The sequence below is a fragment of the Branchiostoma floridae genome, chromosome 9, assembly GCF_000003815.2.
Source record: "Branchiostoma floridae strain S238N-H82 chromosome 9, Bfl_VNyyK, whole genome shotgun sequence".
Classification (NCBI taxonomy): domain Eukaryota; kingdom Metazoa; phylum Chordata; class Leptocardii; order Amphioxiformes; family Branchiostomatidae; genus Branchiostoma; species Branchiostoma floridae.
In genome coordinates, this window is record NC_049987.1 from 14,089,747 (window position 1) to 14,102,603 (window position 12,857).

General features: G+C 40.8%; 2 protein-coding genes across 2 annotated transcripts; both read right to left on the minus strand.

Moving 5' to 3' along the window:
• Positions 1–700: 700 nt before the first annotated feature.
• Positions 701–7,142, minus strand: LOC118422574 (cathepsin L1-like). The gene is made up of 8 exons (XM_035830207.1): positions 7,050–7,142; positions 5,485–5,580; positions 4,959–5,101; positions 4,252–4,446; positions 3,607–3,798; positions 2,683–2,851; positions 1,671–1,776; positions 701–1,208 (listed from the first exon to the last, which is right to left on the minus strand). The coding sequence occupies exons 2-8, from the start codon at positions 5,564–5,566 to the stop codon at positions 1,109–1,111; spliced, it is 987 nt and encodes a 328-aa protein (XP_035686100.1). The 5' UTR covers positions 5,567–5,580; positions 7,050–7,142; the 3' UTR covers positions 701–1,108.
• Positions 7,143–7,400: 258 nt separating this feature from the next.
• Positions 7,401–12,855, minus strand: LOC118422576 (cathepsin L1-like). Its single transcript, XM_035830209.1, has 8 exons — positions 12,756–12,855; positions 11,388–11,483; positions 11,012–11,151; positions 10,480–10,674; positions 10,117–10,308; positions 8,846–9,014; positions 8,320–8,425; positions 7,401–7,922 (listed from the first exon to the last, which is right to left on the minus strand). Exons 2-8 carry the CDS (start codon positions 11,467–11,469, stop codon positions 7,823–7,825), a joined length of 984 nt encoding a protein of 327 aa, XP_035686102.1. The 5' UTR covers positions 11,470–11,483; positions 12,756–12,855; the 3' UTR covers positions 7,401–7,822.
• Between the last annotated feature and the right edge of the window lie 2 nt (positions 12,856–12,857).

Below are 12,857 nucleotides of genomic sequence, written 5' to 3' on the forward strand. Positions count from 1 at the left end.
CTGACAGGTATTCATTTCGTCGAGATGCTCTGTCTTAAATGTAAACAATCATGTTACGCAGTAGATGCATTCTGCACTATTTATACAGGTTCAAATGCACGTATTGACAGAGAATTGAACTATCTTTGTTTTTGTCAACCATAGCCCTAATGATAAAGCTAGAATGGTTGAATGAACACAACATTTTACGACAGCATGGCAGCAAGGACACAAAGTCGAACACGAGTAGTATAGGGTGAACAATGCCCATACCTTACTTGTGGACAGAGGTACACGAATGGCTAGCCTGCTCACACGAGGAAGATACTGTGGGGTCACTAGATTACTAAATTAAATACAAAACATATATGGTGACGTCTTGATTGGACCATGAAAGACAGCCAATGACAAGCCTCAGCTCATTTTTTCCACGTGACCATGGACGAACAGCCAGTGTCGATTGGCTCTAGTTGGCCTCTGCCCTTGCCGCTTTTTTGCAGGGTAAATTTATGTCATTGTTTTTCTTTATCATGGTTGATTATCTCTGTCAGATTTTCCCTTATTCACACCAAGTCGTGACATTTAAGTTAAGTTACAATCCTTCCCACATCCTACAATCTAAGAATATTACAATATGAGAATATTACAAGTGGTATTTGGAAGAACAGTCTTCAATAACATTGTCTACTAATAGACAAAAAGACGAAAAAACACACGATGATACATTGTGGATTTTTATTGATAATACAAGGGCTTTTCCGTGCACTTTTGTCCAACCTCTCATCGCACGTCTACGAAAACTCAAGTTTGACAATCCATCGGAGATGCAGACCTGCCGAAAAGCGCTAGATGACTCTTTCCTTTCCAAGACAGACAAAGCTCGTAATAGTGGTTTGTTGGGTCAGTAAATTACAAGATTTTGTGTTCTTTGAATTGATATAAATTTCATTCCATTGCCACTACGTTATGTACCAAGACAATACACGGAAGTATATACTCAATTCCACATTCCAATCGACCAATAGAATACGCAAAGGTACTCTTTTTGGTTGAGTAGTATGGTTTTAAGTGTGCTGTATAGTGGTGTATTTTCTCCCTAGCCGTAATTGTAGCTATAGGGTTTGTTGCATTAGACAACAGGGTAGCTGGCGTCAGTCGCGATTCCACACTGGTTATCCTTGTTGCGGGACATCATGACGTATCCCTCCATGCCCCACATCTCGCCCCAACTGTGGTAAACAAAACAAAGTTGTAAACAACTCTGAGTCTCAATCTCTATGTTCGTTGCAATTTTGGTAACAAGCAATTTCTATGGGAAGGACAGAAGAGCGAGAAGAATGGAGAAACGGCCACAACGGTCAAATATCTAGACTAAGGGATAGCTGACATGAGGTAAAATGAAAGTTTCTCTGACTATCTGTGGCAGTCAAACGGATTGCCCATAAAACAAAAAAACACAGGTTTGAGCCAATCATCTAACAGGTTGTGTGATATAATTATATCAAGTGGCCAATGGGCACTGTGTGTGTATTTGTCATGTTTCTCATTGGTCGACATTCTCGATACAGTGACTTTTCCAATTAGATGTATTTGTTTCAGTAAGAAATAGTTTTTTAAAGATCTACGGCTACTTACTAATTTGAGTTCTGTACATAGTATTATAGATAAAGGTATACATATATAGTACTAACCTGTTCTTGACGAGCCAGTAGTCGGTTCCATCGTTAGTTCCATATCCTACGGCCAGAACACCGTGGTCCAGTTTCTTGGAACTACACTTGGGCTCGCTGTATACACCTGAAACATGAATATACATGTCAGAGTATAGATTAATAAGGACTATTGAAGTTCTTCTGCCACAACCAGGCATTGATGAAAAGTTGTGCCTTCGTTGGATTAATGACAATGGCAATGACAATGACAATGAAGTCGATGCAGGTCAGAAAATCTATAACAGTAATGAAACGGGACGAGGGGGGCATACATGTTGAGTCGCGTTTGGGACCGCATTCTTTGCACGGCAGCAGCGACACCTAGCTGCAGTGCAATGCAGCAGCGACACCTAGCTCACGAGGAAGTGGCCAGGCAGTTCAACGAAACGTCGACAGGTAATTCTAAGTTTACTCGATTTTTGTAATAAAAAAAAAGCAACTGCCGTTCTCAGCAGAACGTTTCGACAATGGGAATATTTGACACAAAGTGCATACGCGCTTTAAACACAAATTCGTGGGGCTATCCACTTCATCCCATGCGTATGTTGCTTGACACATATGTATAACCTCTAGTACTGCAATAAGCCGGGTCATAGTTTAACTGCTCATGCACAATGTAATAAAAAAAAACTGACGTTCTCAGCAGAACGTTTCGACAATGGAAATATTTGACACAAAGTGCATACGCGCTTTAAACACCTTGATCAATTCGTGGGGCTATCCACTTCATCCCATGCGTATGTTGCTTGACACATATGTATAACCTCTAGTACTGCAATAAGCCGGGTCACAGTTTAACTGCTCATGCACAAGGTCAAAGTTGAAGGCCCCTAAACTGCTGTCTCACCATGCTTTCTACATGTCCAGAGGCGTTTGTCTATGTCTCGGGAGCCTTCAAGTTCGCCATATTATCCATAATGTATCACACTGGATAAGCACCTGAACCAACATATTGCCCGCAGCAGCAGTGAAACATCCACAACACTCTTACCGTGGTGGTAGAGTTGGAAAGACTTGTGTCCGGCGTCTATGGCGACAGAGATGGGCCCTACAGTGCTGACAGCCTGCATGAGGGCCATCTCGTCCCCAGTCTTGATGTCCGTGTAGCTGGACAGGGTGGCTCCACTGCAGCTGGACTTGTACCTGCACATACTCTCGTCCTGGTATGGAATGCAGCAGGAGAATCAGACAAGAAGACATGTCATGGTCTGGTTCTGTTACTTATAGTATTTCCCAACACCCCGTGGAAGCATTGAATGCCTTTCCTTATGAAAAATATACCGTAAACCCTATCATCATCGGTTGATTCTTCGCAAATCTATCTTAGCAAGGAATAGATGTCATTCAAAAAGGCTTAGAATCGGGATATATATATATAGACCTACAATACATATTTGTAAGCTGTTAGATGTTGTATTAAGTAGTATCTGCTGAAAGCGTACCGGCTTATCACTAGAGAGAGCTCGAGTCACGGTTCAAATTGTCAAAGTAAAATTATTATGGACAGTGTAAATACGTGTAGATTTGAATATGCCATTCAGTTGGACTATTAGACTTGTCCATATCATTTTCATCAACCTACTGTCATCACTTGGACAACAAAAGGCAAGGATAATTCATTCTACTACGGCTGCAGAGAGCCTCTTACGCAGCTTATACAATAGACGTTGGGAGACCCTGGTAAGCTGGGCTGGGGCTTCCACGTTTATGGGGGTGGCCTTTAACCAGCTGTCGGCCAATCAGAGGATAGAGTTCACCCAAAGAAAACATTTAGGCGATTCCTGATTGGCTGACAACTGGCTAAAGGTACGTCACGCCCACAAAAGTGGAAGCCCGATTTAGCAGAGCTTCTCCAATAGAATTGCATCGGCCAATGGCGAGGCTCTACATAGAGGAATGGGATAATTTTGCTTACCCTTCCCCTGTAAGAATAACACTCTTCAGTATCGATGCCGCCGTTCATCTTGATGTACTTGAAGGCCTGATCCATGCTCCCACCCTTGCAGCCCTTGTTCCCCTCTCTGCGAGAACAGTCCACCAGGTTCTGCTCACTCAGGGAAACCAGGTTGTTCGTCTTCAGGAAGTGTTGACCCTCCAGGGAGCCGGTCTAAGGGAGAAATGATCATTTTTCTTTATTTGTTTTCTTTTTTTTTGTGCTTTCTCTCGTGTCATTCTCAACGTAGTTTTATTTGGTGCTATGATGTGATAAATGATATTTTTGGCAAAATCAACATTGAATGAATGTGAATATGATACAAAATGTACCATGGAAACTGATACAGCAAAAAGAAGGCATTTGGTGCAGGCAAAAAACCCCACATAAGTGGCATGTATAACAGTCAGTTCTGAAAGATTATGATCTTAAAACGTCCCGTGGAGTCTGTGTTTTTTGGAAGCATATTTTTACTTATGGGCCAAGCAAGTACATAAAGGTAAGATAATTCTTATTGATAAAGATTAATTCTTAACTCCATTCCTAACCAATGGCAATGCCCAGGTTGAAATTCAAATTTACAACTTGAGTTGTTCACAGCTACTCGAAATGTCCAGTGATACTCACCGCACTGAAGGCCCAGCAGGACCCGCACTGCTCCTGGTTCTTCACCTTCGTCACCGCACCTTTCTGTCTCCAGTCCACGGTGTCGTCGACCTTCAGTCCCGGCAGGCTCTCGAAGACTCCCCCCTCGGCTTGCTGGGTCTTGTTGGACTGCATGAAACCTGACCCGATCACGATCATTCGGAACTCCTCGGTTGTCTGAAGTAAACATGCCGAATATGGTAATTAGCTTATGGTGAAGGTCATTGATATGTGTCTTGAAACAACGGCAACGATTTAGTGTGAGATTACATCGTCTATTCCTTTACTATTTCAGGATTTGTCTGGATAGACCTTGCGATGTAAAAGAATTGTCGGTAGGGATCTCGATCAGAGTCTTTGTAGACAAAAACTCAATCAGTATGCAAGGAAAGTGTTAGGGTAGCCAAGCATTTATCAATCCTAAGTTATCATATTAATCCTAAATATTAAAGCTATCACCAGCCGTTGATCCAAGTGACATGAATCGAAATTTTCACACAAATGTCTATGAACTTCGTTCTGTCGGATCTCTACCCTGACAGAGTCTTGTATTGTTTTAAGAACACATTCGAAGTTGCAAGTCACTCACTTCCGTCACGTTGTTTACATTAAGCAAATGTAAATATGTGATTTAGTTAAACAGCAATTTTGCGACGTCATATTTATAGCAAGACAGAATCTCAACTTACCAGATCACCAAACTTGTTCATCTTCATGAAGAAGGTGTGTTTGCCCATGGCGGCCTCCTCGTTGTGCTGCTTCACGATCTTGCTGTTCTCCTCGAAGATGGAGTGCCGAGCATTCTCTTCAGATAGGCTGTTGTATTGTTTGCCTATTAACGGCAAATTACCCATTAAAACCAGGAAATGCAGTCAACTACACGGCCATTTTCTACGGAAAGAAATCATAGTATTTTTTCTTACATAAAAAGGTAATGCTTGTGTACGGTAAATCTTTGTATGAATTTGTGAAGACATTGTCAATTATGAATGTAACGTATTGTGATACTTTTGTATATGTCAAAACAGTGGTAAAAATTCAATTTTTTTCTCAAATGGCATGATTGTCACCTTCAGTGTCTAAATCTAATAATTTGCAAACGTTAAGTTTAACCAGGACTTAATTTCAACTTTGTATAAACTGGAAGAAGCTAAGACACTTATGGCCTGAGACACTTGTGGCTTATGTAAAACTTAAGAAAAAAAGATTTTTTACCATGAAGAAGTTTGAAGGCCTCCCATTGAGGGTCTATGGCTGTTGCCACGGCAACACAGACGACAAAGATCAAAAGCTTCATCTTGATTTCAGCAGCTGGAAGAATAGAAGAAGATACAGAGACTGTGACGAAGCGAATCTATGAAAGACTTATTTTTTCTCATAATAGGTACTCGGAATTCTTATGACAACATAGTGTTTACCGGCATAGAATGTTTTGGTAAAAATATAAACATGAAAAATGTCTGCTATTCATCAAGATTGTCCTTTAGCAAATAGCCCTACATACTAGGCCAGAATGGTTTTGGTGTTTTAAAGTAACATAGTAAAGTCCAAGTGTCGCCAATTTGTGTTGCAAGAACCAACCGGCGATGTCTATTTCTTCAGTCGGCAAATACCGGTTGATACTGTAACAGCACATTTATACGGTGTCAATTCTAAATAATTCCATATAGACCACGGACAATAGTATCAAATTGCAATATTTTCAATTGACTTGATATTCCTGAATACCCTGTTTTCAAAAACAATGGGTATTTGTTAGTCCGTGTGACACAACCCCTGTTTTCCGGGGCTGTAACTGGCCCCTCTAGGAGGCTGGCTGATGTTGGGCGGACTGCTATAAGCGAGATTGAATCAGGCTAGGTATTGTGTGAAAAGGGTTACATCACGTTGGTAAGATATTCAAATGAAATAGAAGGCATTTCGTCATGTTTGTTACATATTTGAAAGTTTACAGTTATGAAGTCTAACATGTATGTAACCCTGATGTAGTAGGAAATGCTGTCTCACTCAGGCCCGTTACTTTCATCAAGGGACCTCCTTGCTTTCATGCGTTACTTTTCAGATCGAAAACACACATAGCTTTTCGCAAGAAATTACCTCATCGACGCCATGTGGCTGTACATGTGATGCTTAACGTATAAAGGTCAGCATTTGGGTACCCCGGGTGGGCAAAGGTAAACTTAAAACAGTCGACTCGACAAACGCTACCTGTGTGCATTACTTAGCACGAGACCACCTCGTGACTGGGGGTATCGTAAATAAAGGCTACTCTATATTGACACAGCTTATTTTTCTCTATTCTACAACCACTTTTTCGAACTTACATTTACGCACTAAGCAAAGTGTGTTCATAGCTTCGAAATCTCTCCATTCTATAGAATGATAAAAGTGGCAACAGCTAACATCAACTCTCATAATTTCCTCCATGTGCCATAATTCCGTCACACGAGAAAAATACATAATTTCAAAGTGTCATTTAAAAACATGCATTAATGTATCATCAATAAAATTTCACATATTTCGGTAGTCAAGGCAATCTTGGGAATGGCTCTATAGCAATCTTTTTCTGCTTATGGCACCTGGTTGATGCTATCTATTATCCCCAACGTAGAGTTTAAAACCACGCAATGACACTGAAAAGCACCATGCATGTCTGAACTCCCTAGTTTTTAAGTCGTCGTTCCCCAATAGATATCTCACAATTGTTTACGGTAAAACAGATACGGATCATAGTATGAGGCATACAAACGTTATAAATCACGGAGATCTACATGACATACCTGTAGTCACTCCTATTCAGTCAAGTTAGAAGGAAGTGTAGGGTTACGGGGTTCTTCTTATAACGCGATAACCTTTATCATTTGATTTGATTGGTAGTAGACGACAACCAATAACGGGAGAGCAATTCTCATGCGATGTCACGTGATCCTAGAGTACCAACGAGCGTCTCCTAATTAGCATATTGGTGTTCCCTAGCCTTTGCCTTGACTTTGTATTTTTTTTACATGTATGCTACTTGCTACTGTTTTTGGTTTTAGATTAACAGCCAACAATTCTGCGATTTACTTGATTGTCTTTTGCTGTTTATGATATGACATACAAGGACAATATCAACATGCGCACACATCAAATATGGCATCTTTTTTTTTTATTGAAGGAAAAAGTATACAATGTGTATCAGTTCATGATATATATTTTCCTATACTTTCACGGAGAGGCTTGGAAGATATCTACAACAGCTGAATATGTAACTTTGAAAGTATTGCTGAAGCTGCTTGTGATATGCTGTACATCAAGTTTACTCTATGGCTTTTTTTTTTATTCCACGTACAGGCAAAGGCAGAGGTTAGGTTTTCTTTACTATCGTGGGCTCGTTAAGGTAGAAATTTTTTGTATGCATTCTTCAAAGCAGAAGTTAAAGAAAAAGTACAATGTCAGATGGCGAGTCTTGGACTAGTACTATTGTGCCAATCACCGAGAACTATTCGTCCAACGGTCTGGAAAATGCACTGTTTTTGTGTACGTTACTAGTAAAGATTTGGAATTCATTGAATTAGACAACAGGGTAGCTGGCTTGAGTTGCGATGCCGCACTGGTTATCCTTGTTGCGGGACATCTTGATGTAGCCCTCCATGCCCCACTCCTCGCCCCAGCTGTGAAAAACAAAACATAGTGACTCCAAATCTATTGCTTTGATTATTGTTAGACTTACAATCATATCAGCCAATTCATTGTTTCTTGTGGCTGGTGGATTGTTTAACTATTGGCTTGTAATCAATATATGTATATATCAATTTGTTAAATGGTGATACAAGCTTGCAGTATGATTATCAGCGCTCTAAAGTCAACCACATGTACGTACGTATCTGAAGATGCAAGTGTTTCCACCAAATCACTGGTGCCTTTTTCTAATTTGATGAGGTCAACGTTATAAATCAAACCAATCAATGTAATCAAAAACAAATGATAGAGCTTTTGGCATGGTCTACAACAGTCGTTCACTGATAACGTTATAAGCATACATGTGTTGATGTTCGTAGTGCTACTGACCTGTTCTTGACGAGCCAGTAGTCTTTCTCGCCATCAGTACCATAGCCCACAACAAGCACACCGTGGTCCAGCTTCTTGGAGCTGCATCTCTTCTCGTGGTAAACACCTGCAATACAACCCAGCTTGTTTGAACACCATTGATAGCCTCATAGGCATAATTGAAATTTAGATTTTTTTCGACAGAGCAACGATTTCTTAGAATGTTGCTGTGTGATGCTAATTGGATTTTATTTTCTCATGCCAGGCCTATCCTCTACATGTATCAAGTAGCCCTACTCAGCCACCACTAGCCAATCACGTTGCTGCCTACGGTAAAAAAGCAGCGTGATTGGCCGGTAACTTTCCTTCCAACAACAGAAAGGAGAATATCTGATTGACTGACAAATGGCTAAGGCTAATGAAGCAAAAGGATGAAACGCAGGCCAGTACGTCAAGGCCGTTGCTTCATATGCCGAAGCGGCGGGCCTGGCATGTAAAGATGATAGGTTAATATTCACTGATATTAAACACGTGCTGTTTCTCTTACCGTGGTCGTACAGCTGGAAGGAGGGGTGGCTAGCGTCAATGCCGACAGAGATGGGCCCGATGGTGGCGGAAGCCTGCATCAGGGCGTCCTCGTCTCCAGTCTTGATGTCAACGTAGCTGGACAGGGTGGCTCCGCTGCAGCTCGACTTGTACTCGCACTTTCTCTCGTTCTGTGATGCAATGTGGTCATAGGTATGAACTATATAAAAGGCTTATTTTCTGTATCCTGCTTATTTTCTGTAGCCTGTGTTTTCGGAAAACCCTGTCCAGTCCAGACAGGGAAATGGGGTGGAAAACCCTGTCCAGTCTGAAAAGAGGGTCTGCATAGGGGTTCCTGGCAATGCTTAAAACTATTACTTCAGACAGCACTTACACTAAAACTGATACACATAACTATATAGAATCGGCAGCATAATGAGTGACCCAAAGGTGCAATATGCATGCACACAAAGTCAGTTCTGTCAAATGCAAAGTACCCAATTAAGACTTATCTGGTAGGACATGAGGGGGAGAGAATTACACCCATTGTCCATCAAACAATGGATAGTGAGTGTCCGTCAATTTCCGGTTGTTAAATAGTGGCAATACATTACAAAGACAGGCTTTTAAAGGTTTTCTTTAAATGATAAGTGTGCAGCACTCATTTTGAGAGCTGGTCTGTTCAAATCCTGGTTTAATAGAATGACTGCGAAAGGTTTCAATATCAACACGACTTTAGTACACAATGTATAACATTACATATATTTTACAATGCACTACAATAAAGCCGAGATTGTATTTTTCAAACCCTAGTACAGGTTGTGAGCTATATAAAACTATGTATCCTTTTAAAAAATAATGTGTTTTATTTGCAAAATTATGTCGTAAGGCTAATAGCATGTTCAGTCTCAAAGACTTAAAGAGTAGAAGTTTTTTATATGATGCACAGAAGTAACAATGATGATTTTTGTTAAGTTATAATTTTTGTATGACATTGTGTCACACTTCAAGTTGATGTTATTTCTGTGCTTAGCCATACTAAAGATAAAAAAATGTTGTTGTATACTAGTACTTAGTAGCTTACAACGTATACCCCCATGCAGACCCTCTTTTCAGACTGGACAGGGTTTTCCGCATTCCGGACTGGACAGGTTTTTCCGAAAACCCGCCTGTACACTCAGACTGGGACCCGCTACATTTCTTATACTGTTATGCGAATAGCTATGATAAAGTAAGTGTTACAGCCACAAGAAACAAAGTGTTGCAAACATCATAAGTCTTTTATAATCTTACCTTTCCTTTGTATGGGTAGCACTCTTCAGTGTCGATGCCACCGTTGGTCTTGATGTACTTGAAGGCCTGATCCATCAGACCGCCCTGGCAACCCTTGTTCCCCTCCTTACGGGAGCAGTCCACCAGGTTCTGTTCACTCAGGGAAACCAGTGTGCCTGACTTCAGGAAGTGTTGACCCTCCAGAGAGCCGGTCTAAGAGAGAGAGATAGAAACAGAAATTAGAATGCTTTGGATTGGTTTGTTTTTGCATTCATTCCACTGGAACGCTATGTAAAATAGAGTAAATCAAATTTTAAAAGTCCCTTTGCAGACGTTTTTCATTATGTACAGTTTATGATGAGAGAAAATCATCGTGGTACTGACCGTACTGAAGGCCCAGCAGGACCCGCACTGCTCCTGGTTCTTCACCTTCGTCACCGCACCTTTCTGTCTCCAGTCCACGGTGTCGTTGACCTTCAGTCCCGGCAGGCTCTCAAAGACTCCCCCCTCGGTTTGCTGGGTCTTGTTGGAGTACAACAGACCTGACCCGATCACGAGCATCTGGAACTCCTCGTTTGTCTGAGGATTCAAGAGATTTTGGTTAATTGTAAAAACACCAACAGAAACCCACACTGTGTATAGACAGGTGTTTTTTGTTTTTTGTGTGAGGCGATGTCTTGTCCTAGTTAATAGTCATATTTTGTTGTTGTTTGTTTACATTTTCTAATCTACATAATACGTATTTTGCCATGCCCCCCTGATATGTGGCCCGAGAGCTATAGAAATGGAGATGGGCACATTATACACCGACCGGTAGGGGGAGGAGTTTATCTGTAGCTTTAACCACGGTATTTTGTAATGACAGATCTAGCTAGAAGTCGAACGAACAAGGACTCCCCCCCCCCCCCTTACTCACCATATCGCCGAACTTGTTCATCCTCATGAAGAAGGTGTGTTTGCCCATGGCGGCCTCCTCATTGTGCTGTTTCACAATCCTGCTGTTCTCCTGGAATATGGCGTATCTGGCACCGTCCTCGTACTCACTGTACTGCTTGCCTTTCAATGGAAAATGTCGTCTTCATAACCATCATAATCACAATCGCATTCATCATCATCAAATATGACTATCTTCTATGAACAAAATTGTTTTCTTGAACCATTGCGAACGATAAATGTACTGAATGATACCAGTGTAAATTTGTGATTAGACTTGCAAAAGACGCCAACAAAGAGGTAGAACCATTTTCAAATATAACCATAGCAGTTCAAGAAAAAGAAAACGTTCTTTTTACCATGAAGAAGTTTGAAGGCCTCCCATTGAGGATCTATGGCCGTTGCCACGGCAACACAGACAACAAAGATCAAAAGCTTCATCTTGATTTCAGCAGCTGAAAAAAAGGAAGACAAAATGCTCGTAAATACTTATGTTCTGCAATTATGAATAGTAGTGAAGAGTAGGGATAAAAGTGACTTTATTACACTATCTCTCGAAAAGTTAGCTGCACTTAAGCAGTTGTTTTGACACTTTATTATACTTGATTAGGTGGTGTTGATGATGTCATCAGTTCTGTATCTTTGTGTAAGATGGTCATTGCCAATATGGGTTGCCAACATGGTCAATAAGAGTTCAAGTAATATCAGGTCAAGTAGATAAAGTTATTTGAAACATTCATACACGTTGGCAACAAAAACACGAGATGAAAAAAAAAGTCACATGAGAAGTGACTCGGCAATTGTGTAACAATACCGTAAAGTCCAAAGGTTTATGCACGGATCATTTTAATTGTACAACAGTCATCTGTCAGCTGTTGTTTATACAACTGATATGTATTAGATAACGGGTAAACATGAGATGTCAATTCGCTGACAGGTCCATTATTGTGAATGCGAAGGACATATGATTGAATTGTTTACAAGCTCATATTGGAAAAGCGCGTTACAGTTAAGAGCTATTTGGTAACTAATTTTGAACCTTGAAGATCTAATTATATGAGCTCATAAGATCGTAAGATACCAATTTCGTTCACATTCTCGTCTTTAAAGGCATCAAAGACAGCATGCATGCATGTCAAACAGAATTCATTTGGCTTTTGCGGGGATGGTTCTAACAACAGTATCCCGAAAATTGCGAATGCGTTGCATCATTCTGCAGAACTAGACGTAACGGGCTGTTAGCAATTTTGGTGGCCAAAGGTAGGCTTACGCAATGGCTGACTCGGCAAACACTGACTGTGTGTATAAGGTACCACAAGACTGCCTCGTGACTTCAGGTGTCGTTAACCCAAGACTGCCCTGTTCTGACACAGAGCAAACTGGTCGATTTTGAGCCACTTTGCTATCTCATCAACATGACATATGGTAGATTACTTTGATAATGAACACAGTTGCTCTTGATACAGCAAATATCGCCTCTACAAACTGTTTTAACGAAGTAAATCAAGCTTGGAAACAAAGGTATTTTGTCTCTGATACATATTTCTACACCTGATTTATGCACGCACAGGCACGTAGAACAAGGAAAAGGCACATGACTTTATAAGTTGCCTGAACTGCAGTTTCTAAATCTACACATTGGCAGTCTGCATGAAATAGCTTTCTTGTTGTGATACCACGGCTATGGTTACAGAGTCTAAGTGATAGGAAAGGTGTAGAAACTTTACCTTATTGATAGTCACACGACACACCTGTTGCAAGTCTCTCCAAGCCAAGTCAGAAGGAGGTGTAGGTCACCCGGCTGCTTTTATAAGGCGATAACCTCTGAC